The sequence below is a fragment of the Monodon monoceros genome, unplaced genomic scaffold (genome assembly GCF_005190385.1).
Source record: "Monodon monoceros isolate NGI ecotype Baffin Bay Population unplaced genomic scaffold, NGI_Narwhal_1 Super_Scaffold_3, whole genome shotgun sequence".
NCBI lineage: Eukaryota > Metazoa > Chordata > Mammalia > Artiodactyla > Monodontidae > Monodon > Monodon monoceros.
Window position 1 is genome coordinate 78291015 of NW_021703780.1, and position 24703 is coordinate 78315717.

The following is a 24703-nucleotide window of genomic DNA, read 5'->3' on the forward strand; positions in this document are numbered from 1 at the left end:
ATATTACCCAACCATAAAAAGAAACGAAACTGAGTTATTTGTAGTGAGGTGGATGGACCTAGAGTCTGTCATACAGAGTGAAGTAAGTCAGAAAGAGAAAAACAAATACGATATGCTAACACATATATATGGAATCTAAAAAAAAATGGTTCTGAAGAACCTAGGGGCAGGACAGGAATAAAGACGCAGATGTAGAGAATGTACTTGAGGACACAGGGAGGGGCAAGGGTAACTGGGACGAAGTGAGAGAGTGGCATGGACATATATACACTACCGAATGTAAAATAGATAGCTAGTGGGAAGCAGCTGCATAGCACAGGGAGATCAGCTCAGTGTTTTGTGACCACCTTGAGGAGTGGGATAGGGAGGGTGGGAGGGAGACGCAAGAGGGAGGGGATATGGGGCTATATGTATATGTATAGCTGATTCACTTTGTTATAAAGCAGAAACTAACACACCACTGTAAGGCAATTATACTCCAATAAAGATGTTAAAAAAAAATTTAAAGGTTAAAAAGAGGTAAATCTATATTAAGTAGCATTGAAATCTGTGCAAGAAATATATTTAAGTGACAAAAACAGGTCACAAAACTAATACATGTACAAATACATAATATATTAATATATATAAATTATGATCTACTTTTTGTAAAAAGATGCATATTTGTACATCCCCAGAAAATTTCTGCACAGTGTTTATTGCTGAGAGTGGGATGGGAACCAGTAGGGCCTCCACTGGCTTAAATGGAGAACTTATATGTTCTCCACTCCTGAATTGTTCATATTTTTGTGAAGAATGTGAACTAACTTGTAGTTTTTTAAAAGCACTGAAAATTAACAGCGTTTTCTGATTCTTATATGTAATGTTCCTAAAATTAAAAGTTAGTTTCATACCCAGCACCTCCTCTTAACGTGCTAAAAGTGGTTTGGATTTAGATACCAGGTGCTGTGCAAAAGCTACTGAGCACAAGGTAGTTCTTTCACCATCAGAAACGTTCTCCAATCTAACGGCAGTCCCTTTCTAAATTAGAGTGGAGATTGGGTGCTTTTCAACTGGGCCCCCCACTTTAGCTGTCCAGGTTCAGGGTATGGAATCTAGCAGAGGCTCTGCATTACTCCCCACCCTTCCAGGACATCCAGTCCCCAGCACCCCAAAGGACATGATGCTCGTGGCCAGTTCTGACCACACGGGGGTGTCAGCGCCCAGGCTTTGCCCGGAGCTCCTTGGCCCACAGATCACGGGGGAGCAAACCTTCTGGCTGCTGCTGCTGCTGCTGCTGTTGCTCCAGCTGCTTCTTCCGTTTGGCTTCTAGAACCGGGTTCTCATATTGTGTCTTCCTGTTGATGTGGCTGGAGCAGAAGGCAGATTGCATTCAGTTAGGAAATATTGCATCCCACAAGCAAAAAGCCAATCAGTCCAAGTCCCTTGATTAGACCTGAGCAAAGCAGGTGGTCTGAGATGTTGAGCATCTTGTGTCAAAAAGCACAGTTACGAAGATACAATAAAATAAAAACGAAAATGAATGGTTTCCATATACTGACTGCTTAATTGTCCCAAGCACTGTGCTACCAGCTTTACATGCATTTTATTTTTAAAATCTTCAATAAATGCTAGGATAGAGGTCCTATTTTTATTCCTATTTTATGGATAAGGAAGGGAATTTTCTGAGCAGTTAAGAAACAGCTCACCTAACAAAACAGAACTAGTCAACAGTAAAGAGGATTCAAGCTCAGACTGGCCTGCTTTCAAGTCCCAGGATTATAACCACCGACTCTGCCAAATGCCCAAGGAATCACGTGACAGAAGGGTGTTTCTTTAATTCAACAAGAAGTCGATTATAGAATTATTTTAAAAGGAGATTAAAGTGAAGATGTGGTGTTGTCTGTAATAAGTAATGCCAGAAATTCTGCGTAACTTTCTACAACAGAGTTCACGGAAGCATAAGCATTTCCCAAACGATCAAGTTAAAAGAAGGACTCTACCAACATCTGTCAACTATTTTGATCAATAGGCATGGAGTCAGGATTCAAAGGATAAGCCTTAGGCAAAAAGACTCCAAATGCAGCTAACCTAAGCAAATGTGATGTGTTCAAAGTGACAAAGACCCAGATGCTTCAGATGGCTCCAAAACTAATAAGGCCAAGGCAAGATAAAAATACACACATATACACACACAAACATATATATAAATCCAAATGCATATTTTTTTGCCACCACCCTATTTAGTGTATGTATATGAACATACACACATAGTACACAGACACACAAGGATAAACATATTCCTATCTTTTCTCCTTCATCAAAATCATACTTCATAAGAAGTTTGAAAATATTCCTATTATGTGATTATTTAGAACTCAAAATATTTTTTCAAGCCAGGCTTTATATTTTAAAGACAGGCTTGTCAAGTAGGGTGGATAGACCGACTACCCTTAATTCCTATTATAGGACTACTTGTTTATTTCCTAATTCTGGTAGGCAATTTCATGCTAAGATATAGTCTAACATTCACAGGCACATGGATCTGAGAAGACAGGGAGGAGAAATGTATGGTAAGGTAACAACTCGCCCCTCACTCCAAGTCTCTTTATCCATCAAAGCTGTAGTCATTTATTCTTTTTCTCTTTTGATGCACAAATTATTTGAGGGAGAACTCAAAACAAGCCCCAATTAGACAGGAGCCCCACTGTATATCTGTGAGAAAAATGATCTGTAGGGCACACAGAGGAATTTTATGAGGGTCAGGGAAACGACTAAGATCACCTTTCTTTCTCTTTTAAATTTTTTAAGATTAAATTTTTTTTTATTGAAGTATAGTTGATTTACAATGTTGTGTTAACTACTGCTGTACAGCAAAGTGATTTGGTTATACATACATACATATATATATATATATATATGTATACATTCTTTTTTAAAAAAATGTTCTTTTCCATCATGGTTTATCACAGGATACTGAACATAGTTCTCTGTGCCATACAGTAGGACTTTGCTGCTATCCATTCCATATGTAAAAGGCTACATCTGCTCACCCCAACCTCCCACTCCATCCCTCCCCCAATCCCCTCCCCCTTGGTAAACACCACTCTGCTCTCTCTGTCTGTGATCCTGTTTCTGTTTCATAGGTAGGTTCATTTGTGTCATATTTTAGATTCCATGTATAAGTGATATCATATGGTATTTGTCTTTCTCTTTCTGACTTACTTCACTTAGTATGATAATCTCTAGATGCATCATGTTGCTTTAAATGGCATTCAAGTTGGCCTTTCTAATGCCCCCAATCCCCAATCTTTCTGTTAGGTAAAGAGGTGGCAATCTGAGTACTGACCAAAGACACTTGCTATATTGAACTCGTAATTTTTTACAACAAGATGCTGAGCATTTTATGGCTTGGCATTGTTGCATCATATGTTTCTATCACCAGGGTATTATACGAATAACTTTTCATTGGCAGCAGCATGAGTGATAGAAAACGTTCCAGTGATAGAAAGCGTTCCAAGTTATCTTCATTGTGGCAGGTAGGATTTTGATGACAGAACATTTATATGGCATGTGTTTCTTTTGTAAGATCTTTTATTATTTATTACTCATCTTTCTCAGAGGAAATGATGTAAAACATTTTTTCAGTGTTTACCCACTTAGGTTTCTTTTATTTTCTTTGAGTATCATCCTACCAATATATAACTGTGATGAAAGGACCAAGTGTATGCCTCTTGCTAGAATAAGGTACATGGTAAAGAGGTAGTGATGAGGGTTTGAGACTCTTAGAAATGGAACACAGGAGCCACAGGTATGGTAAAGGCAAAGAGGCTTACACAGTCTTGCCACTTAGGCTAGTTCTCAATTTCCTTCTTAATTGCAGCAGCGTTTCATATATTATTTAGATCTGTCTGACCCTTCTGGAAAGTATGAATGAATAAATGATTACTGAGAACTTCAGACTTAAGCAGGGCAAGAAACAGGCAAAACTGATTCTTTTCCTGAAGATAAACAACCCATACTCAGTGTACTGACTCCTTGCTTTTCTCATTCATTCAACTAATACTTATTATTCAGTACCTGCCATAGGTCAGGACTATGTTGGGCTTTGGTAATACAGTGATAAACAGAAGACATGGATACTGCCCTCATGAATTTTATAATATAATTTATCATCATTAGATTTGCTGAATATTTTTTCATTATAAAATTAATATTATGTTACTATTATTATTCTGTTTGTGCCTTATCACAATGGCTAACTCTGTTCAGCATAAGTGTAAATAATTACAGAAGGGTGCAAGCTCAAATGTGTTTTAACAGGCACTTACTCTACATAGTAGATACCATAGACAGGGTCATCAATCTTTTCCCAACCAGCAGGCAGTTCTGAAAAAGAAAAGAACATTCAGACCAAGAAGAGCATATTCTTGAAGAGCCTAAGGATTTTCAACAACTGGGTTAGGCAAAAAAAGAAAGACTCATAAAATAATGCCTTAAATCCAATTAAAACTGCGTATCCTAACCAAAAAAAAAGAGTGAGAATTATTTTATTGGTGTATTTTTCTACACGAAAAGCAATTCTTTACTGATATTTTGCACAAGCAAATGAAACTTAATAAAATGCAGTCTCAGGTGCCTTCATTCTAAATCAACTATTAAATGAGATTTTAATGGAAATATAGTTAAGTTTTGCCTCGAACGCCTAGTTCCTATTTTAAATATTTGCTGTTTTCTCATTTTATTGCTAGACTACCTTATCACACAAGCAAAAATGGATGAATGTTTCCTTTCATTTTCAATACAATAGTGCCGTTTCTGTTCTCCCTGGAATAAATTAAAATTTGCATCTTATTTTCTCCTTGTTCCTAATTAAAATGCTACCGAGTAAATAAAAAATGGCCACATGGAGTTGGATTTTTGAATTGCACACATCTACAACTCAATTGCTATATCTGGACAGGCCCGTCTTCACCGGGGCTGTGCCTATGAAAGCAGAAACACAGGTCCTGCTCTCCAAGACTCACTACCTAAGGGGGTAGACTTTATTCCTCTAAATGTGGTGGTAAAATGGCATTGGGTGATATGTGTGCCTTTCTGAAAACTCACCTGTGCTCTACCGAACTTCATAAGGTTTCATATGAAAGGTTGCAACTTCATTAACTAGGTAATAATGGGTTCTGTCATAATAAGAACCTACTGTGAAAAAGCCCACTGCACCAGATAATTTGGTGAAAGAAGCAACTACATTGTATTTTGCGTCGTTAAACAAGTCTTCAGGCAGAGCAGCACTTCTCCTTAAATTTCTTTCCCTTCTTTTTGGTTCAAGGTAAGAAATGGAGTCATGTGCACGTGCACATATACACACACAGGGCTAATTACTTAAAGTTTATGTTTTGCTCAGATTTGGCTGCACATCAAGAGACATTAGTTTCATGGTTTTTGCTCCACCTGATATTTGTTTTCAAACAAAGAGACAGGTTCCCTCCTTTGCTTCCTTTTTTTAAACAAAACAAAACAAAACACTTAGCAGGTTTTAAGGAAGTCTTTGGATTCTGGGAGACATAAGCTACTAAAAGGCAAGGCAGGGCCAACATGCAGATGTTGATATAACTTGGCATTTCTGTACACAGCGTCTTGCGGACGGATGCAAATCAAATGCCTGGGAAATGGTTTCCCCTTACAATGCTGGAAATTACCATTTAAATGCAAACGAACCAGGAAAACATTTCCAAAGAGTTGGGAAATCAGAAGATTACAAAAAGGCCAATTGGTGCCCACGCATGTGCTTGTGCTGCCATAGGGCAAAAGAGCGAGTGGGTGTGAGGGGACCACATCATGTTTAACCAAACTTCTTTTCAAAATCTGTAACCTTAATATATGGCCTGATTATCTTCAGATAAAATAGGGGAAAAAATTAAGAATTCAACTCATTCCATTTATTTGTCAAACATTTATTTAGTGCCTACTGTCTGCCTGAAGGTATGCTAGGTGCCAGGTACACAAAAATAATTACAAGTGCATCGGCTGGGCAGACAATTCATACATCACAGGGTAAGTGCTTTGATGGAGGTCCAAGGAGGCTGCAAGATAAGAAGCCACCTCTGACTCTGCCCTGTCACCTACTCAACAATTTACATACTAGAGTTGAGACATGAGGTCGGTCAACTGGTATTTCTGGACGTTTGTAAATTGAAACACATCTTCTGGGACAGATTAGCAAACTCCAGAAATGTTCCAGTTTTTCCAGCTAAAACTCATTTAAAATTGAAAAGACAGATTTCTCACTTCCCATGTGGTGATTAACTTAATAATAGGAATTAGTCTCTGAAAGCTTAAAATAGAAATGGGTCATCGATTTAGAAACAGAAGATGTTTGTCTTCCAATGTGCCATTTGGTTCTAAAAAGTTGAAAATGGCAGAAAATACTGAAGCCCAGAAAATGATGGCATTACAAATTTTTTTTTTTCTAAACTACTCTAAAGATACATAGAGAGCCACACCCCCATGTCTAACAACTGTCAGACATCAGAACAGTCTGTACAAGATGTCACCGAAAAAAAAAAAAAAAAAAAAAGATGTCACCAAGATTTCAGGTGGCTTAGACCCTTTTGGGATTGTCCAGATCTTCGTCTGAACTTTAGCCCTAATGTTTTTGTTTTTGTTTTTTTAACATCTTTATTGGAGTATAATTGCTTTACAATGGTGTGTTAGTTTCTGCTTTGTAACAAAGTGAATCAGCTATACATATACATATGTTCCCATATCTCTTCCCTCTTAGCCCTAAGGTTTTATCAGTCTAGTGTTTGGCTAGTTACTTAACATCTCGAAACCACATCTTTGTCCTGGATTTACCTCAAAGGTCAACTGTAGACTAAATAAGGATGTTTGTAAAACCTTTTACACAGCACCTGGCACCTAAGCTCAGCTAATGGCAACGGTTCTAGGAAAGCCCAAAAGGAACTGGACAAATCTATATGGCCTGCTTGCTTGCTGTTCCTACCACTAAAAATCTCATGTTGTACTAATCATCGCCATGGAAGTGAATATGGAGCAGAAAAATGTTCCCAGAGTTGTGTCAGGGCACAGATTGAAAGTCATGTTCACAGTCAGAGATATGGTTCTACACTGTAATTCAGTGTTGATTGGGAGGGGATCTCATTTCCCTATCTCATGAATACTCTGTAATTCGAAAAGAAGGTTCTTCAAGTGCTTTTTCATTCTGGGGAGATTACTGCAGAAGATGTGATAAATTCTGCAAAACCAAAGTGCATAATGGAGCTAGTGACCCAGCCCAGACAATAGAGTTCAGAAATGACAATTCTGCAATCAAATGATCTGTGTCCAACACCCAAGCCCACCGCCCCTGCCTCTCAGAGGCAGATTACAGAGAGGGTTTCCTTGTCACATCTGGATTTGTACTGTTCATTGAAAACCTGACAGTTGCTATTGTTTGCAATTAGGATCCTCTTATTAAGAAAATGGGCAGTGAGCTTGTCAAAGGAATCTGAAGTGAATGCAAGGAAAAACTGTGCGCGTGTGTGTGCGTGTGTCTGTCTGTCTGTCTGTGAATAAGGACACATTTGGGCCATTTCTATTGTATACATGTTGCTCTCCTGCCCCATATTAAACACAAAAAGTATCATAAGGAAACACTGAAAAGTCCAACAAGAAAGAATTAGTTACTAAATCAGAAAACTGGCAAAAAACAACATGTGCTGATCTCAGGGGCAAATATTAAGACATATTATTATTAAGTCTCCTCTTAAGCCCAATGAGAGCTCCTCTTTCAGCCCCTCTTTACAGGTAAGGAACAGGAAGCTAAGGGAAGGTGAATGACTTGCCCAAGGTCACAGAGCAAGTAAGTGGCGGAACCCAGATATGAGTCTAGGCAACCTGCCCTGACCCCAGAGACAGCTCCCACTTCACCAAACCATCTCCCAGAACTGTGGCTCTGGCCATAAGAAGGTAAGAAGGTAAGTAAGCCAGTAAAACTTACTTTGTAGAGTCTTTAACAGCACAGGAAAGTTTCTACAATGTTACAGATACATGAGAAAAGAAGACAGTTGATTCTTTCCTGAAAACTTCAACATTCAAGCTTCCACAGAAGCAAATAAGGCTGTGCCCTTATGCACAGTGGAATTATCTCACCAACTTCCCACACACAGTGGTGGGCACTCACACACATTAGTCAGGTGGCCAGAGTAGTTTAAACTGGTTCCACAAAGGATCGAGGCACTCATTTTTCATCTGGAAAAGCTAGTTCTGTCTTTTTCAATGATTTTATCTAATATCACTGGATTGATACTTTTTTTTTTAATTTATAAAATGAGTTTCAAATTGTTCTGTTACACAGGTTGAATCTCAAGTCATTCCTACCACAATGACCACAAGGACAATTTATTGTACATCTTTAAAAACAGATCTTTCTGGACCTCCCTGGTGGCACAGTGGTTAAGCATCCGCCTGCCAATGCATGGGACACAGGTTTGAGCCCTGGCCTGGGAAGATCCCACACGCCGTGGAGCAACTAAGCCCGTGCATCACAACTACTGAGCCTGCACTCTAGAGCCCGTGAACCACAGCTACTGAGCCCGCGTACCACAACTATTGAAGCCCGCTTGCCTAGAGCCCGCGCTCCACAACAAGAGAAGCCACTGCAATGAGAAGCCCACGCACCGCAACGAAGAGTAACCCCCGCTTGCTGCAACTAGAGAAAGCCCGTGCTCAGCAACAAAGACCCAACACAGACAAAAATAAATAAATAATTAAATTTATTTTTTAAAAAAAAAGCTGAACATAAAACATTTAACTTAGCAGGGAATATAATTCAATATATTCCAAGAGGAAAGATAAAAGAGTTTGGAATTATCTGCTAATGTAAATTATTTCTGAACTGCAAGAGCTTGGACTAATCAAGACTTGATTTCCATTGACATACACACTCTGAGGAAAATGACACATATAAACCCAGGATCCGGTTTTCAAGCCATTCACTATGGTTACAAAGTCAACATGTAGCCTGTGACTGAGTAACAACATAATACTAGGACTTAGTACCCATTCAGCTAATCAGTGGAATTGTTGTACTGCTGTTACTCTAAGATCTCTCAGCTAGTCTGGAAGATTTTTGTTTTGCTTTTCTGTATTCCCCATGGAGAAAGTCAACCACACCAAATAAATAAAGAAATGAGCCCGAGATAGATTATAGGAGAGTTCAAGGGACATGGCAAGCATCTATCCCTGTTTTTCCTTACTCCTGAATTTACGAGAGTATCTGGCACTGATCTGCTAGCTCTCATTCTAGTCCCAATTCCCTCAGACTTCTTCTTTGTAGACACAACTTATTACAACTCTGTGTGATGTCTGCAGTCAGACACATGGGTTGTATACGATTGACCTTTTGTGGCTAAGCCGGAATGAAAATCATAATTGGAGAAGTGCAAACTAAAGAAACAGAGGGATTAAGCAAGTCACTGGGGACCAAGGCAACCAGGGCAAGTTATGCAGGCTGGGAGGGTTTACCTAGTTCACTGTCCAGCTCCTCCGTATGGATCCCTTCTTCTCCAAAGGAATAGCAGGAATGAGACAGAAAAGAGAGAAAGAAAAATTCAGACACCAGCACCAAGAAAAGAAACTCCCCTCAAGAAAAACAGCAGCAAACACATCACTTTGTTTTGTCCTTACCTGCATTGTGGCTTATTTCATTGGCTTGACTACTCAACTCGAGACCTCAGTGTAAATCACAAAACGGGAAGAGCTGATATTGGCAACATAATTATATGGCTCATTTCCTTGCATGGCAAAATAGGGTTTGATCGGTTGTAAAAGATGACAAACACCTTTGCGGTTTCAACGTCCTTACGTGGCAAGTCACTTATTACAGGTCTTATTTCAAGCAAACAAAGCTGTTAGACCTTTCAGTATTAGTCCTTTTAATCCCTCAATAATCTTCTAATCAGCGAGGCAAAATTACTTAACTTATAAGTAATACCGCTGCCTGAAAAACGGAAGGCGAGGTCAAATTGAGAATACACGTTCTAAGGTGAGCTACACTTCATCGTCTTTCAAAAGGAGTTAGAAAAATGAACTATGTCAGGATGATATACATGGGGGAAGTGGGGCTTGATGGCTGCCCCAAAAGGAGCAGTGGGAGACGGAGCTTACTTTGTATAAGATTTCTAAGTCAAACAGCTCAGAAATAATAGAATGAAAATGTTCTCTGCAATTTCAGTGAGCAAAACAAGAAAAGATCCTCTCCATTCTTGACGGTCTCTGGCTGTCAGTAAAGCATTTTATGTTGACTGTGAAGAGAACACAGGACAGCACACAACACATCATGTCATAGACAGTCACTCCAGCTACACAGCGGGTGGCTATCCCCTCCACTCTAAGCTCCACAAACACAGGGATCAAGCCTGTTTTCACTACTGCAATATGTTCAGTGGCCACTGAAGTTTTTGATACATAATAGGTACCAAATATTTCTCAAATGGATGAATGAATGTATGAACAAATGAGTCGATTATTGACTTTAGTCACCAACGCGGCCCTACACACCTTGTAAACTCTTGATTTAAAAACTCTCCAACTGCCAACAATAAGGTTGACACTGGTATTGTTTCCTAAGAAGGGAATCTTATTTACATAAAATCGTTCATGAAAATGGCCTTTTGTATACTATTTAAAATATCTTTGGGGGCACTCATTCATTTCCTCAAAACTTCTTTAATGAGAACTACTACGTGCCAGTCACTATGCCAGGTGACAGCGACATCGAAATGAGCACCAACAGGCACATCTCTATCCTTCCGGGAAAGGAAACATGGCCAAAGCTCACATAGATAAAAATTAAATTAAAACTGTGGTAAGTTCTCTGAAGTTAAGATACATAATAGATTGACCTAATCATATTTGGGGGCAAAGTCAGGGGCAGAGTCCCTGAGCTGTAATCTGAAGGTTATGCAAAACTTAATGAAAAGACTTAGAGTGAAAAATGACTAAAATTTAAGCTCTGCAAGAGCAGGGCTTCTTGTTTATTGTGTTCAGTGATACATCTGAAATTCCCAGAATGCACTGGACATAGAGAAGGCATTCAATAATTACTTGTGGGATGTAAGAGGATTCTAAGAAGGGAGAACTGCACATCTAACGATCACGGAGCAGCAGCTCGATGAGGACTCGTGGGGATGAAGGATAGAGTACAGGTTGGAACGAGAGTCAGACAAGCTTAGAGACTGAACCACAGAGAGCTTGGAGACACAAGCTATGGACTTGGCATTTACTGAACAGACCACAGCCATTAAACAGGGCTTGAGGTGGTGGTGATGACACAAAGACATTTTAAAAAACTGCTCTGAGTTCGGTGCAAGAAGGAGAGCGGGCAAGAGTCTGGGTGGAAGATGAGCATGACCTTGACCAGCATGGCAGAGATAGTGAAGAAAATGGAGAATGGATTCCAGAGACATTTGGGAGGCAGGGTGAACTCAACTGGTAGTACATGGGTTAGAAGTGGGTGTTAAGAAAACTAAAACGGCATGAGGGACTCTTAAGTATGTATGAATTTACCCTCCACTGAGATGGGGAATACTTACAGAAGACCAGATTTGGGGTGGAGGTGGAATCATTAGTTGGGTTTTAATCAGAATGAGTTTAAAGTCTCTCTGAGACAAACAGTGTTATTAAAGATTAAAATACTGGCCTGGAGCTCAAAGGCAAGGTAGAAGGCCTCTAAGTGAACTACTAAAACACAGAAATAACAACAGGACTTATACACTGAAGATCAAAATCCAAACTAGTTTCTGACTTTATCGAGATAGGAAAAAGAAAATAGAACGTTTTTACAATAAGTGTGATGCCATACTGTTACATTTGATATGCATGTGACCTACAGAGAATAGAAGGAAACACAGGAACAGTATGGTGACCAACAATGTGATTCTTCTTTATGTCATGATAATAAAAAACAATTCAAGGCAGCTTTGTGGTAACTGGCAAGAGAAAAGGCAAATATGAGAACTGATACTTGTCACTGCGGTATAATCTGGTTATATACTTATAACATTTGTGTATAAAGGCACACAGACATACATATAGTTTCTAGCAGAAAAAGAATCCATGAATTCTAATGGTGAATGGACAATTACTAAGCATTTGGTATGAATACATACTTGTTCCAAAGGGAATAAAATTAACACCAATGACATGAATTCTAAGAACTAAAAATAACCAGCATTGTTAAGAAAAACATTCAGTAATTCTACTCAATGCTTTTACTCCGTTTTTCTCAGTAAAAGCTACTGGAGCCTTCTATTATCTATAAAATTATATTAACAGGCATTTTCATACATTCCCAGTATAATTATAATGGATACTGACATTGAAGATCTGTTGGTAATAAGAGGGCCTAAAATGGCTTCAAAATCATCAGGCATCAAATAAAGATTAAATTTTGTTCTGAGAAGTTTTATGGTTGGAAGTATTTTATGTTCTGAACTTTGAAAACTGGTCACCTCTGTATTATATATTAAATAGAATATGTGAATAATCAGGACAGTCCATTATCCTTAAGCATGCAAAATAATGCAGCTCCCACGCCTGTTCCGTTTCTTCTTCAGGACTCAGCAACCGAAATAAAACAAGCCTCTCAGCTATGCCTCCTCAGTCAGAAGAATTTGTATTTCCAGTTGAAGTCACCCAGCTAAACATGAACACGCAATTCTATGTTCATTTCATGTAATCTGCGATCCACATACAGTCTGGAGTGTAAGGTTTTGACAGGATCATATTTTACGGGCTTACATTTTCAAACAAACCTCACATTTATACGGACATCAATTCTGCCCCATAGGATAAATTAATACACTTTCACTATCTTACAGTAAAATGTGTATTCAAAATTATACTACTAATTCAAATGCCAGAAATCAATAATGAGTAGCAAAGCAAGCCATTTCCCTTTTAATTTGTTCATGTCAAAAAGCAATTTTGGTACAACTTAGGATAGACTGAAAGGGAACACATTTGTTCCATCTTAATTTTCTTTTCCTTTTGCAAAAGTAATTAGAAGTTCCAAAGCCTTGAAATAAACTTTTCTTTTTTATGATAGTAACTCTTATAGACAATTGATTCTTTTTTCTTTTAATTAACAGGGAGAGTGGGGCTCAGTCTCTTTTGTGGAAGAATAGACTTTCTCATATTTAGGATATACTCTAAGTCACACACAGACTCCCAATTACAACAAAATCTGCTTTCTTTATGCTGAACCTGGAGAAATAATCAAATTATGAAGTATGAAGAGTTCAAGAAAAGTTCCTGATTTTTTTTTTCTCTAAGACTGTCACAATATATGATTAGCGTCCAATAAGTAAGTGATCAGAGCATCTTTGGTTTCTAAATTCCTAGAGACTTTCTAGAATTTTCTCCAAGTTCCTGAAGGCACAGGTTGCATCTACATTTGAATACTTCCTGACTGTGCTGAAGTTCTGTTTCTAACAGAGAACTGAGGATGCCTTTATGTTTAAACAAATCATTCTTTGAAAGCAATTTTGCTGATTTCTTCTCTCCTGCTTTTGGAAACCATAGTGCACTTACTAGAAACTGGATTACCTTTCAAAAACCCATTGTTAGAAACCCAGTTGACCTTGCTACAACGCTTTAAAATTTGCATGTGTGAACAAGCCCCTTAAACCCAGACCTTCCTAGCTCCTTACCATCATCTTCACACTCTTCCAGAGGCTTCTGCTGCTTGTTCAGGCACCGAGGGTCTAACCAAGATGTTGTTTTTGTGTTATGGCTGAAATCCAGAAACAAAAACAAGAAATATGTTTGAAAAGAAAAAAAAAAAGTAAAAAGCTCAATGACAGAAGATTTAAACAGTCTTGAACATTTACTCTCTTCTACCGAAGAAAAGATACTGTCTAACAGCAAACTGAGGCCAGGAGAGAGCCCCGGTTTGGAATTATGAAATGGCTTGAGGAGGGTCTTAGGGAGGCTGCTTCCTTACTCTAAGACATCACCATTCCATCATGGAAAGCTTAAAATGTAATACCAGCTTTATTTTTGAAAACTGAGCTCCAAATCATACCCCTTGTCTATGCGGCCTACTCTTGTCTAGGCTTATTTTAGTCTTCACATTTGTCACAGAGCGCATTCCAATTTATTTTCAATTTGTCTATGACTTCAACGCTGGATGCTGGAATTCACAAAGAAGGCTGCTATTTCACTCGTTATATTACATAAGAATTCCCATGACTGTGTGAAACTACTTCAATTCATGCAAGTGGCTTGAAGCTGCTAAGACATATCATTCATCACAGTATCTTAAATTATGCTTCAGACATAGTGAAGGCAACCCCAAATTACCTATCGCAAATCGAACCGAGACCAAGGAAAAGCTTGGAAAAGCTGCACATGTCACCCCACTTCCTTCTGGAGGGTCTAGCCCAACCGGAGAGGAAGTGTTTCAATAGACACTGTTGCCCTTCAGTCATGTTAGAAATGCCAGGAGAATGACTGGGAGAATTGACCAGAAGCATATCTGGGACAAAATTCTGCTTGAGCAACCAGTCCACTCTATGCAAACTAAATAAGAGGAGCAAAGAACTACAAGTCCAGTAGTTCAAGCTGCAAACCAGAAACAAAACATAGAAAATTTAAAAAAAAAAATTTTTTTTTCGAAGTTTAGGTTGTAAAATAAAATCTGAAGTTTTGGTTGTAAATACATTGAAAAAATTATCACAGTTTTTCATTTTAGATTCAAATCTTATTAATTGTTGGGAAAAAACTGAGGCTTAAGTGAAAAACAGAACGTGCAATTGTGTACAGACATTATCTCAACTGTGTTAGAAGAAAAAAACAGGGCTTCCCTGGTGGCGCAGTAGTTGGGAGCCCACCTGCTGACGCAGGGGACGCGGGTTCATGCCCCGGTCCAGGAGGATCCCACGTGTCGCGGAGCGGCTGGGCCCGAGAGCCATGGCCACTGGGCCTGCACGTCCGGAGCCTGTGCTCCGCAACGGCAGAGGCTGCAACAGTGAGAGGCCCGTGTACCGCAAAAAAAAAAAAGAAAAAAGAAATAACAAATGGAAGTTTAATACAGTTACAACTAGGATCACCAACAGCACTTATTTGTCCTCTTAGAACTATCATAATCTGTTCTGTCATTTACATATAAATTACAATTTACTTAATCCTTACAAGAACTTTATGAGAGGAGCATTGTTCGTATTAAAGTGATTACTCCGCATTCTCCACATGGGAAAACTGAGGACAAAGATGTGAAGAAACCTGCCCAAGAACACCCTGTTGATGCATGGAATCAAACCCAGGGAGTCCCGCACTAGAACCCATGGTCTGCACTATTCCTACATAGTAGGAGTGCAAAAATGGTCACTGAGAGGAGGGAAGATTATGTGTGGTATTTTAAAAAACACTTTTTAATCTCAAGATAATTGTAGATTCACATGCAGTTATAAGAACAAACAAAGAGAGATTCCACATCCCCCCCTTACCCAGATGCCACCAAGGGTAACATCTTACAAAACTATCGTACAAAGTCACAACCAGGATACTGACAGCCAGTCAACATATGGAACATTTCCATCATCACAGGATCTCTCATGTTGCCCTTTGATAGCCACACCCGGTTGCCTTACAACCCCTCCCTTTGAAATCCATTTTTAATCCCTGGCAACCACTAATCTGTTCTCCATGTCCATACTTCTGTCATATCAAAAATGTTATATAAATGAAATCATACAGTATGTAATCTTTGGGGACTTGCATTTTTCATTCAGCATAATTCCCCTCGAGATTGTTGCATACATCAATAATCAATTCTTTTTACTGCTGAGTAGTATTCCACGGCATGAATGTACTACACTTTACCCACTGAAGGACATCTGGGTGGCTTCCAGTTTTTGGCTATTTGGAATAAATCTACTATAAACATTTATGCACAAGCTTTTGTGTGAATATAAGTGTTCACTCTTCTGGACAAATGTGCAATGGCTGGGCCGTATGGTAATTGCAATGTTTAGTTTAAGACACTGCCAAACTGTTTTCTGGAATACCACACGATTTTACATACACACCAGCAATGTGTGAGTGATACAGTTTCTCTGAAGCTTCACCATCATTTAGTGTTGTTACTATTTTTTATTTTAGCCATCCTAATAGCTATATATATACCTATGATATCTTTGTGGTTTTAATTTGCATTTCTCTAATGGCTAATGATGTTGAACATCTTTTCATGTGCTTATTTGCCACCCATATATCTTCTTCAGTAAAATGTCTGTTCATGTCTTTAGTTCATTTTCTAACTGGATTTTTTTTTTTTAACTGTTGAGTTTTGAGAGTTCTTTATATATTCTAGATACCAGTCCATTTTGAGATGTGGGGTTTATAAATATTTTCTCCCTGTCTGTAGTTTGTCTTTTTGTTTTCTTAACAGTCTTCTGCAAAGCAAAAGTTTTCATTTTGGGGGCTTCCTTGGTGGCACAGTGGTTGAGAGTCTGCCTGCCGATGCAGGGGACATGGGTTCGTGCCACGGTCTGGGAGGATCCCACATGCCGCGGAGCGGCTGGGCCCGTGAGCCATGGCCGCTGGGCCTGCGCGTCCGGAGCCTGTGCCCCGCAATGGGAGAAGCCACAGCAGTGAGAGGCCCGCGTACAGCAAAAAATAAAAAATAAAAAAAATAAAGTTTTCATTTTGATGAAGCTGAATTGATCAATTATTCCTTTTAGGATAATGTTTTTGATGTCAAGTCAAAGAACCCCTTGCCTATTACTAGGTCTCGAAGATTTTCTATGGTTTTTTTCCCCCCTAAAAGTTCTATTACTTTACATTTTGTACTTTATGATGATCTATTCTGAGTTAATTTTTTTCTAAGGCATGAGGTTTAGGTTGAGGTTAATTTATTTGCTTCTGGCTATACACTTGCTCCAGCACCATTTTATTGAAAAGGCGATCTTCCTTACATTGAATTGCTTTTGCATTCTTTGTTGAAAATCGGTTGGACACATTTGTGGGCCTGTTTCTGGGTTCCACTGATCTATGTGTCTATTTCTTCATCAATACCACACAGCCTTTATTACTGTGGCTAGTTAATAAGCCTTGATATAGGCCAGACTGATTACTGTGACTTCATTCTTCTTTTCCAAAACTGTTTAACCTATTCTAGTTCCTTTGCCTTTCTATATAAATTTTAGAATACACTTGTCTATACTAACAAAAAGCCTCACTGAGATTGCCACAGGATTTATATTAAACCTGTACACATATTTGGGGAGAACTGACATCTTCACTATACCAATTCTGAGTCTTTCAATCCATGAATAGAGTGGGTCTCTCCATTTATTTAGACTTTCTTTGATTTCTTTCATCAGTATCTTGTAGTTTACGGCATACAAAATCCTATACATGTTTCATTAGATTTATACCTAAGTGGCATTTTTTTAAAGTAAATGTGAATTACATTTTCTTTTGAATTGTGTTGTCTGCTTGTTCATGGTTAGTATATAGATATACAACTGATGCTTGTATGCTTATCTTTTATCTTGCTGAACTCATTGATTCTAGAACTGTCTTGTACATTTCTGGTGATTTTCTAGATAGATAATCAATCTGTGTGTCTTTTCTTTCCTTTTATTTAGGGCTAGAATTACAGTAAAATGTTGAATAAGAGTGGTAAGAGATAATATCCTTGGCTTATTCACCATCTTGCAGGGAAAGTTTTTTGTATTTCACCAGTAAGTATAATGTTAGCTGTAGGTTTTTTATAGATGTTCTTTATGAAGTCAAGAAATTCCCCTATGTTCTTATTTTCCTGAGAAATTTTTATCATGAATGAGTGAGTTCTGTCAAATACTTTGCGTCAATGAAAAAGATCATGTGATTTTTTTTTTTCCTTTACTGGGGTCTTAATATGGTGGATTACATTGATTAATTTTTCAAATACTGAACCAGTCTTGTATCCCTGGAATAATTCCCACTTGGGCATGGTGTATAATTTTTTTTTCTGTATTATTGATTACTGTTTGCTAATATTCTGTTATAGGTTTTTGCATCTATATTCAAGAGGATATTGCTCTGCAGTTTTCTTTTCTTTTTTTTTCGTGGACTATCCTTGTTTGATTTTGGTAACAACGTAATACTAGCTTCTTAAACATAATTGGGAAGTGTTCCTCCTCTTTTATTTTCAGGAAGAAATTGTGTAGAAATTTAATTCTTCTTTGAATGGTTCTCCAGTGAAATCACCTGGTTTCTAGAATTTTCTTTTTCAAGGGTTTTTAAATTATAAATTCATTAGGGCTATTTAAATTACCTATTCCATATTGGATGAGTTGTGGTAGATCATGCTTCTCAAAGAATTTGGTCTATTTCATCTAAGTTGTCAAGTTTATATGTCAAAACTTTCTGACAGCATTTTCGCATCTTTCTGATGTCTTCAGGGTCTGCAGTAATTCTTTGTTTAAATTTTAATATTGGTAATTCACACCTTCTCTAATTTTTTCTTTGTCAATCTTGCTAGAGGTTCTTCAATTTTATTAATCTTTTTGAAGAATCAGCTGGTTGTTTCATTGATTATCTCTGCTGTTTTTGATTTCATTAATTTCTGCCCTTTATTGTTTCCTTCCACTTATTTCACATTTAATTTGCTTTTCTTTTCTAAGCTCTTAAATTGGGGGCTCAGATTGTTGATTAGAGACTTCTCTTCTTTTCTAATATATATGTGTAGTGCTATAAATTTACCTCTCATCACTCCTTTGGCTGTATCCCACCCAAGAGGGTGAGGAGTTCCTTGTTACTACTGGGTAGAGATGGGAGTTCCAGCTCCACACTAGGGCTCTTCTGACACCAGCTTGGCTGGGAGGGGTAGGAGTGCCTTACTACTGTTCCCACTAACTCTCTGAGGAGGCTGGGGGCCACTTTACCACTGGTGGTAAAAATGCTGACTCTTCACCAAACCTCCTCTGCCACTACCCCAGTGGGGAGAGAGGCTGCCTTGTTAATGCCATGTCAGGATGGGCATCCAGGCTCCCCCAATGTGGTCTCCATTAAACTTAGATGAAGAAAGGGGGAGTGCTCATTACTGCCGGGCTACAAACTCCCAGTTATCTTCTGAGGCTTTTTGGACACCACACTTGCAGGGAGGTTTGAGATCCTAGTTACATCCTGTGAAGGGTAGAGGACTAGGCTTCTCACTGATCTTTGCTGGTAGAGGTGGGAGCACAGGCTTTTGTGTCTTGTTGGCTGAAGCCCAGCAGTTATTCAATAAAAGCTTCCTGCCTTGCAGGATACCCTTCCTGGTCCTCTGGCTAGAGAGAGTAGGCTTTTATGAGGGCTTTGTTTTTTGGTCTCCACTTGTTGGTGTTTCTGAATTACTAGCTTCTTCAGCTCCAAGTCTGGGTTATATGAGGTAAAAGGAAAACTCAGGGAACTCACCACCTGTCATTTCTGTGATCCCAAGTTCCCCAGCCAGTCTGCCTTATTTTTATCTCCTTTCGAAGTCTTATGTCCGCTTTCTTTATAATATCCAGAGTTTGTAAGTCCATGCTTACTTTTTTAATGTTCTAAAATTCCAGTATTTCTTAGATTTCCCATAAACTGTAAAGCTAACATAGACACATATATGTAAAACAAGGTAGATCTGATTCTATAGAAATTTAACTTGCTATTCAATGTAAGATACTCTAAGATGAAGTTCTTCAGAATGAAGGACACCCGAAAACTCATTAACCAGGATATATAATTTAGGCTAAAATAAAAATGGTATGTATCTAATAATTTAATACCTACAGAATTTGATAGCTGCAGACCAAGTCACAGAGTTGTCATAATAAGCCATACTTTTGCATAAATTTTCTATGAAACATTAGACCAATGAAGATTGGCCTGGCACTGGTTAAAAGCTAAATTAGGTTATGAAAAGTGAGCAAATCACTGTACTCTCCTATAAATCAGCCACAGTCTTAGGTCTTTACTAACCATTTTTACTAAGCACAGTCCTCACTAACCATCAAAATAACCAACTTTCTTTTTTCAAATTCATCAAGTCAGTCTTGAGCAAAACTATCAATACATTCTTTTTTTTTATAAGTTTATTTTATTTATTTTTAATTTTTGGCTGCGCTGGATCTTCGTTGCTGCGTGCAGGCTTTCTCTAGTTGTGGTGAGCAGGGGCTACCCTTCGTTGCAGTGTGCGGTGCATGGGCTTCTCCTGTTGCAGAGCATGGGCTCTATGTGCACAGCCTTCAGTAGTTGCAGTGTGTGGGCTTCAGTAGTTGTGGCACGAGGGCTCGGTAGTTGTGGCTCATAGGCTCTAGAGCGCCGGCTCAGTAGTCGTGGCACACGGGCTTAGCTGCTCCGTGGCATGTGGGTTCTTCCCGGACCAGGGCCCGAACCTGTGTCCCTTGCATTGGCAAGCAGATTCTTAACCACTGGGCCACCAGGGAAGACCCTATTGATACATTCTTTTCTAAAAATTTGAGTTTCACATATTACTCTGTATTAGGAATTCCTCTGTTATACTTTCCTTTGCTCAACGTAATTTTTCCTTACTAATGGACCTAACTTTAAAGGCAATTTATTGCAAAAGCTAAGTACAAAATTCTAAGCTTATAGGTAACATCCATTTTTATAACATTTAAACTCCTCTGTGGTAACCAAATGATGATAAAAATGGTAACAGTAACAATAATGCTCAGTGATTAATACTAGTCCACGCTTTACATCCATTACCTCATCTAACTCTCACGAAAATCTGACAGGGTAGGCATGATCCACAACATTCATGTCCTTCTACACACAGGGAAAACTGAGATGCAGAGAGGCAAACTCAAGTTCCCAAGATCATACAAATAGTAAGGGGTAGAAACAACATGAGTTTTTTAGGGGAGCTCTTAACCACTATATTTCCCTAACTCCTAGGAAAAGACTTCATCATCCACCCCTGTCTGCAATAAGCATTCGTCATGAACATGAAGACAGAAATATGGACTGTCCCCTCCTTCTGGTTGGAAAATAACCCAGGAGGTATAGTTCACTCATCTCCGATTTCCTAGGTTAGTTCTGAAAGAGGGTGTTACGAGACCCAAGCCTTTTCCCTCACTCCCATGTCCTTAGGAAAATTATACTTTCTTACCCTTGCTGATTTTTCTAATTACAAAATATATGCTAGAATATTATTTGAGTGGAAATATATATTCAAACCCCACAGACATGTATAATGTAATTAAGAAAATAAATTCTTTAAATTCCTTACTTAACTCAAACTCAAGTGTTAATAGATACTTCCAGAATTTTTCTAGACATAGAGCTCTATCTACATATTCACGGAAAACAAATATACACATATAATAACACAGCAGATATGTGTATATGCCCATATATTTTACAAAGGTGAGACACTTCATATGTTATTCAAAAATGTCCTTTGTTATTGTTCCCTGAACAGCAGATCTTCAACATTAATCTATTGGGTTGGCCAAAAAAGTTCTTTCGGGTTTTTCTATAACATCTTATGGAAAAACCCAAATGAACTTTTTGGCCAACACGCAGTATTTGAGAAGAACAGACTTACCTATGTTTTTAATTATTTTATAGATTAATTGATCATTTTGTTTTTCTTTTTTATGGTACATAAAACTATGGTGAATCTTAATAGGGAATCTCAACAATAGAGCCAAAGTACAACACTTAAGAAATTGAGTATTGGTTAAGAAATTACATTATCTTAGATTTTCTAGAATGGTTTCAGTTTTATGTAATTTTTTCCTTTCCAGTACAGGTTATTTGTTAAATATTTAACTATATAATATTAAGTTTTTAATTTGGAAAGACTTTTCACATCTCTATATTCTCAAACTTCAATCCTTATACCTTGCACCATGCAAAAAAATTAACTTAAAATGGATCACAGACCTAAATGTAGACTATACAACTTCTAAAAGAAATATAGCAGAAAAACACTGCATTTTGACTTTGAGTTAGGCCAAGATTTCTTAGCTTCTACACTAAAAACACAATCCACAAGGGGAAAAAAAAAGTGATAAATTAGACTTCATAAAAATTAAGAACTTCTGGCTCTTCAAAAGACACAGTTAAGACAATGGAAAGAAAAGCCAGACTTGGACAAAATGTTTGCAAATCACACATATAATAAAGGAATTGTATCCAGAATATATGAAGAACTCAAAAAAAAAAGGAAACTACAACCCAATTAAGAAAAAATAAGCAAAGGATTTATATATTCTAAGCAGCTAGATATATTCTTCATATATAATACCATAATTTATATATACACCATAGTTTAGTTGTCTAACTCTTTAGGGAAATTATTAATCTTATGCTTCCTCCAGCTCTTCAGTTTCAATGATTAGGATGCTATGCTAATTGCTTTTTTGTACAAGGCTTGTTAAATCGTAGGAGAGAAGACCATCAGCACACGATCAGTCCTTTTACAATAAATTTACGTCAGTAGCTGCTAGAGAAAGAGAAAGAAGGGAAATGGAGAAAGAGAGAGAGATTCAGGTAGAAATAATGGTACTTTACTCTATAAAATAGACTTCTCCGTTTTCGGTATAGGCCATCTCCCAGTTTTCAGGTAGAGGACCTAAATTATCCTCTGCAGAAAGAGGTAGGTATTGAGGGAACTTCTGAGAAGGGTCCGTGATGGGAGCAGCGATGATGCTACTATTGACAGGCGGGAGCGTTGCTTCTTGAAGACTGTGCTCTTCTTGGTCACCAGAATCGGCTGTTTAATCATGGGGAGAGAAAAGAAAACATCGTCAATCATACCCCCCCAAAAAAAAACAAAAAACAAACAAACAAAAAAAATCATACCCCAAACTGAGGTGCTCACTACTGTGGGCATCTATATTCTTAAAAGCCTTCATCCTTTCCTAATTGCTGGACATCGACTATACTGTTTTATTTAGATGAAACTTCTTTTAATTGAAAACATCAAAATGATGAATCAACTTTATTTTACTGAAAAAGAAAGAAGGGAAAAACATGCTCAAATAATGAATTGCTCACAATCTTGGAAATATCAAAGAAGAAACACATGCATGACTCAAACCCTCAAGTCCCTTAAACTAAGAAGGCCATCAGGTCACAGACTGAGCTGCACTCTCATCCCGTAGGTATCATTTGGTTTCATGACTGAAGAGGACTTTTGGAGGCAAGAGAAAAATCAATTCCAAAAAGTTTAGAATATAAAGACAGCTCTACCACTGAGTCAGATTCTAGCCTCCTTGGGAAAAGTGAGGAGAATGTTACTGTGAAAACCAGGACAGTTACCTCCAGAACAGTATTGTGTTGGTGGACTGCTTTGACTTGAGTCCTGAAGGCTCTAAGTACCTGAGTCTCCTTGCCTTCTTATTAACTAGAAACATCAAGAGGTGATGTCATCGAAGTCTCCACAAACGGCATTGTTGACATTCTCAATCTCCATGGGGCTTTAAAACATATTAATCTGGGGATGTAGTCATTTTCTATCTCCCACAGTAATTCTGCAGACATTTCTGATTTACTCAAAGCAGACTGAGGAATAATAAAAGGCTCTTTTCAAATCTTCCCCCGATCAATAGCTCCCAACAACACACATGAGAATAAAGGTAATCCAAAAGTTGGCTAGAGGACATGTCAAGCCTATTAAATAACAACCTCCACCAAAAATCCACCGCCGTTGACGAGGCCGAGTGGCCTTTCCCTGCCTTGCATCTATCCCCTCGTCTTCTGGTACAACCGCTCGGATCTCCATTTGGAAATCATCTCCTCCATTCAAGGTCCATGTGGTCCAGGTGGGGACTGACTTATACCCACTCCAAGTTCATGCAGTGGGCCCAAGTCACACCCATATCACTCTTGCCTTTATGACTGGATCAAGCACATGGTCCAAGGCAAACTAATGTAGGCATGGAAGTGCTTTCTGGAACTATCAAGCAAGAGGTAGCCTCTTGATGCTGAAGTTACTAAGCTGATAGATTTCCATGTTGTAAAGCTTGGCAAGACTTGTCTGAAAATTAAACTCATGTAGAGGAAAGCAGAGATGAAATACAGAGAAAGTCACCTAATACCCCTGATGAAGCCTCTCTGATTTCATGTACTCCTGGCCTCTTCAATTGCTTGATCTCCTAAATTCCCTTTCCTGCTGAAACCGATTTGAGTTGATTTTGCAGTTTGCACCGATGAGTGCAGGTTAATACAACAACTATAAGTTTGAAGGAAAAAGGGGAAATTAGGCCACTATGGAAGAAAAATTTTGAAATTACTAATCAATAGCAAAAATTCAAAACATGGCAAGAATTAAGAGATCCACCCTTAATTCTCTAGGAGCCAAAATGTATTCATTTCTGGTACATCATTGGAAGGTACCCTTCTTAAGCTTAAGTGTATGTAAGAATCACCTGGAGAGATTTTTGTTTGTTTGTTTTGTTTTGTTTAATATTTATTTATTTATTTGGTTGCACCAGGTCTTAGATGTGGCATGGGGGCTCCTTAGTTGCTGCTCGCCAGCTCCTTAGCTGCAGCATGTGGGCTCCTTAGTTGTGGCATGTGAACTCCTAGTTGCAGCATGCGTGTGGGATCTAATTCCCTGACCAGGGACGAACCCAGGCCCCCTGCATTGGGCGTGTGGAGTCAACCACTGTGCTACCAGTGAAGTCCATGCAGAGATTGCTAAAATGCAGACATGGCTCCCTACTTCAGACAACAGATT

The 24703-nt window shown here is 38.4% G+C and overlaps 1 protein-coding gene across 17 annotated transcripts in view; it reads right to left on the minus strand.

The window, feature by feature from the left end:
- Positions 1 to 24703, minus strand: part of MAGI1 (membrane associated guanylate kinase, WW and PDZ domain containing 1) — a 616517-nt gene that overhangs the window by 92055 nt on the left and 499759 nt on the right. For 9 of the 17 annotated variants that reach the window (XM_029243081.1, XM_029243080.1, XM_029243079.1 and 6 more), the window contains 5 exons: positions 22534 to 22735; positions 13692 to 13774; positions 9505 to 9543; positions 4311 to 4368; positions 1252 to 1349 (listed from right to left, as the gene is read on the minus strand). In XM_029243081.1, coding sequence (XP_029098914.1) covers positions 1252 to 1349; positions 4311 to 4368; positions 9505 to 9543; positions 13692 to 13774; positions 22534 to 22735 — 480 coding nt within the window. The remainder of the gene's footprint in view (positions 1 to 1251; positions 1350 to 4310; positions 4369 to 9504; positions 9544 to 13691; positions 13775 to 22533; positions 22736 to 24703) is intronic. The other 8 variants (XM_029243085.1, XM_029243072.1, XM_029243084.1 and 5 more) reach the window with 2 other exon arrangements.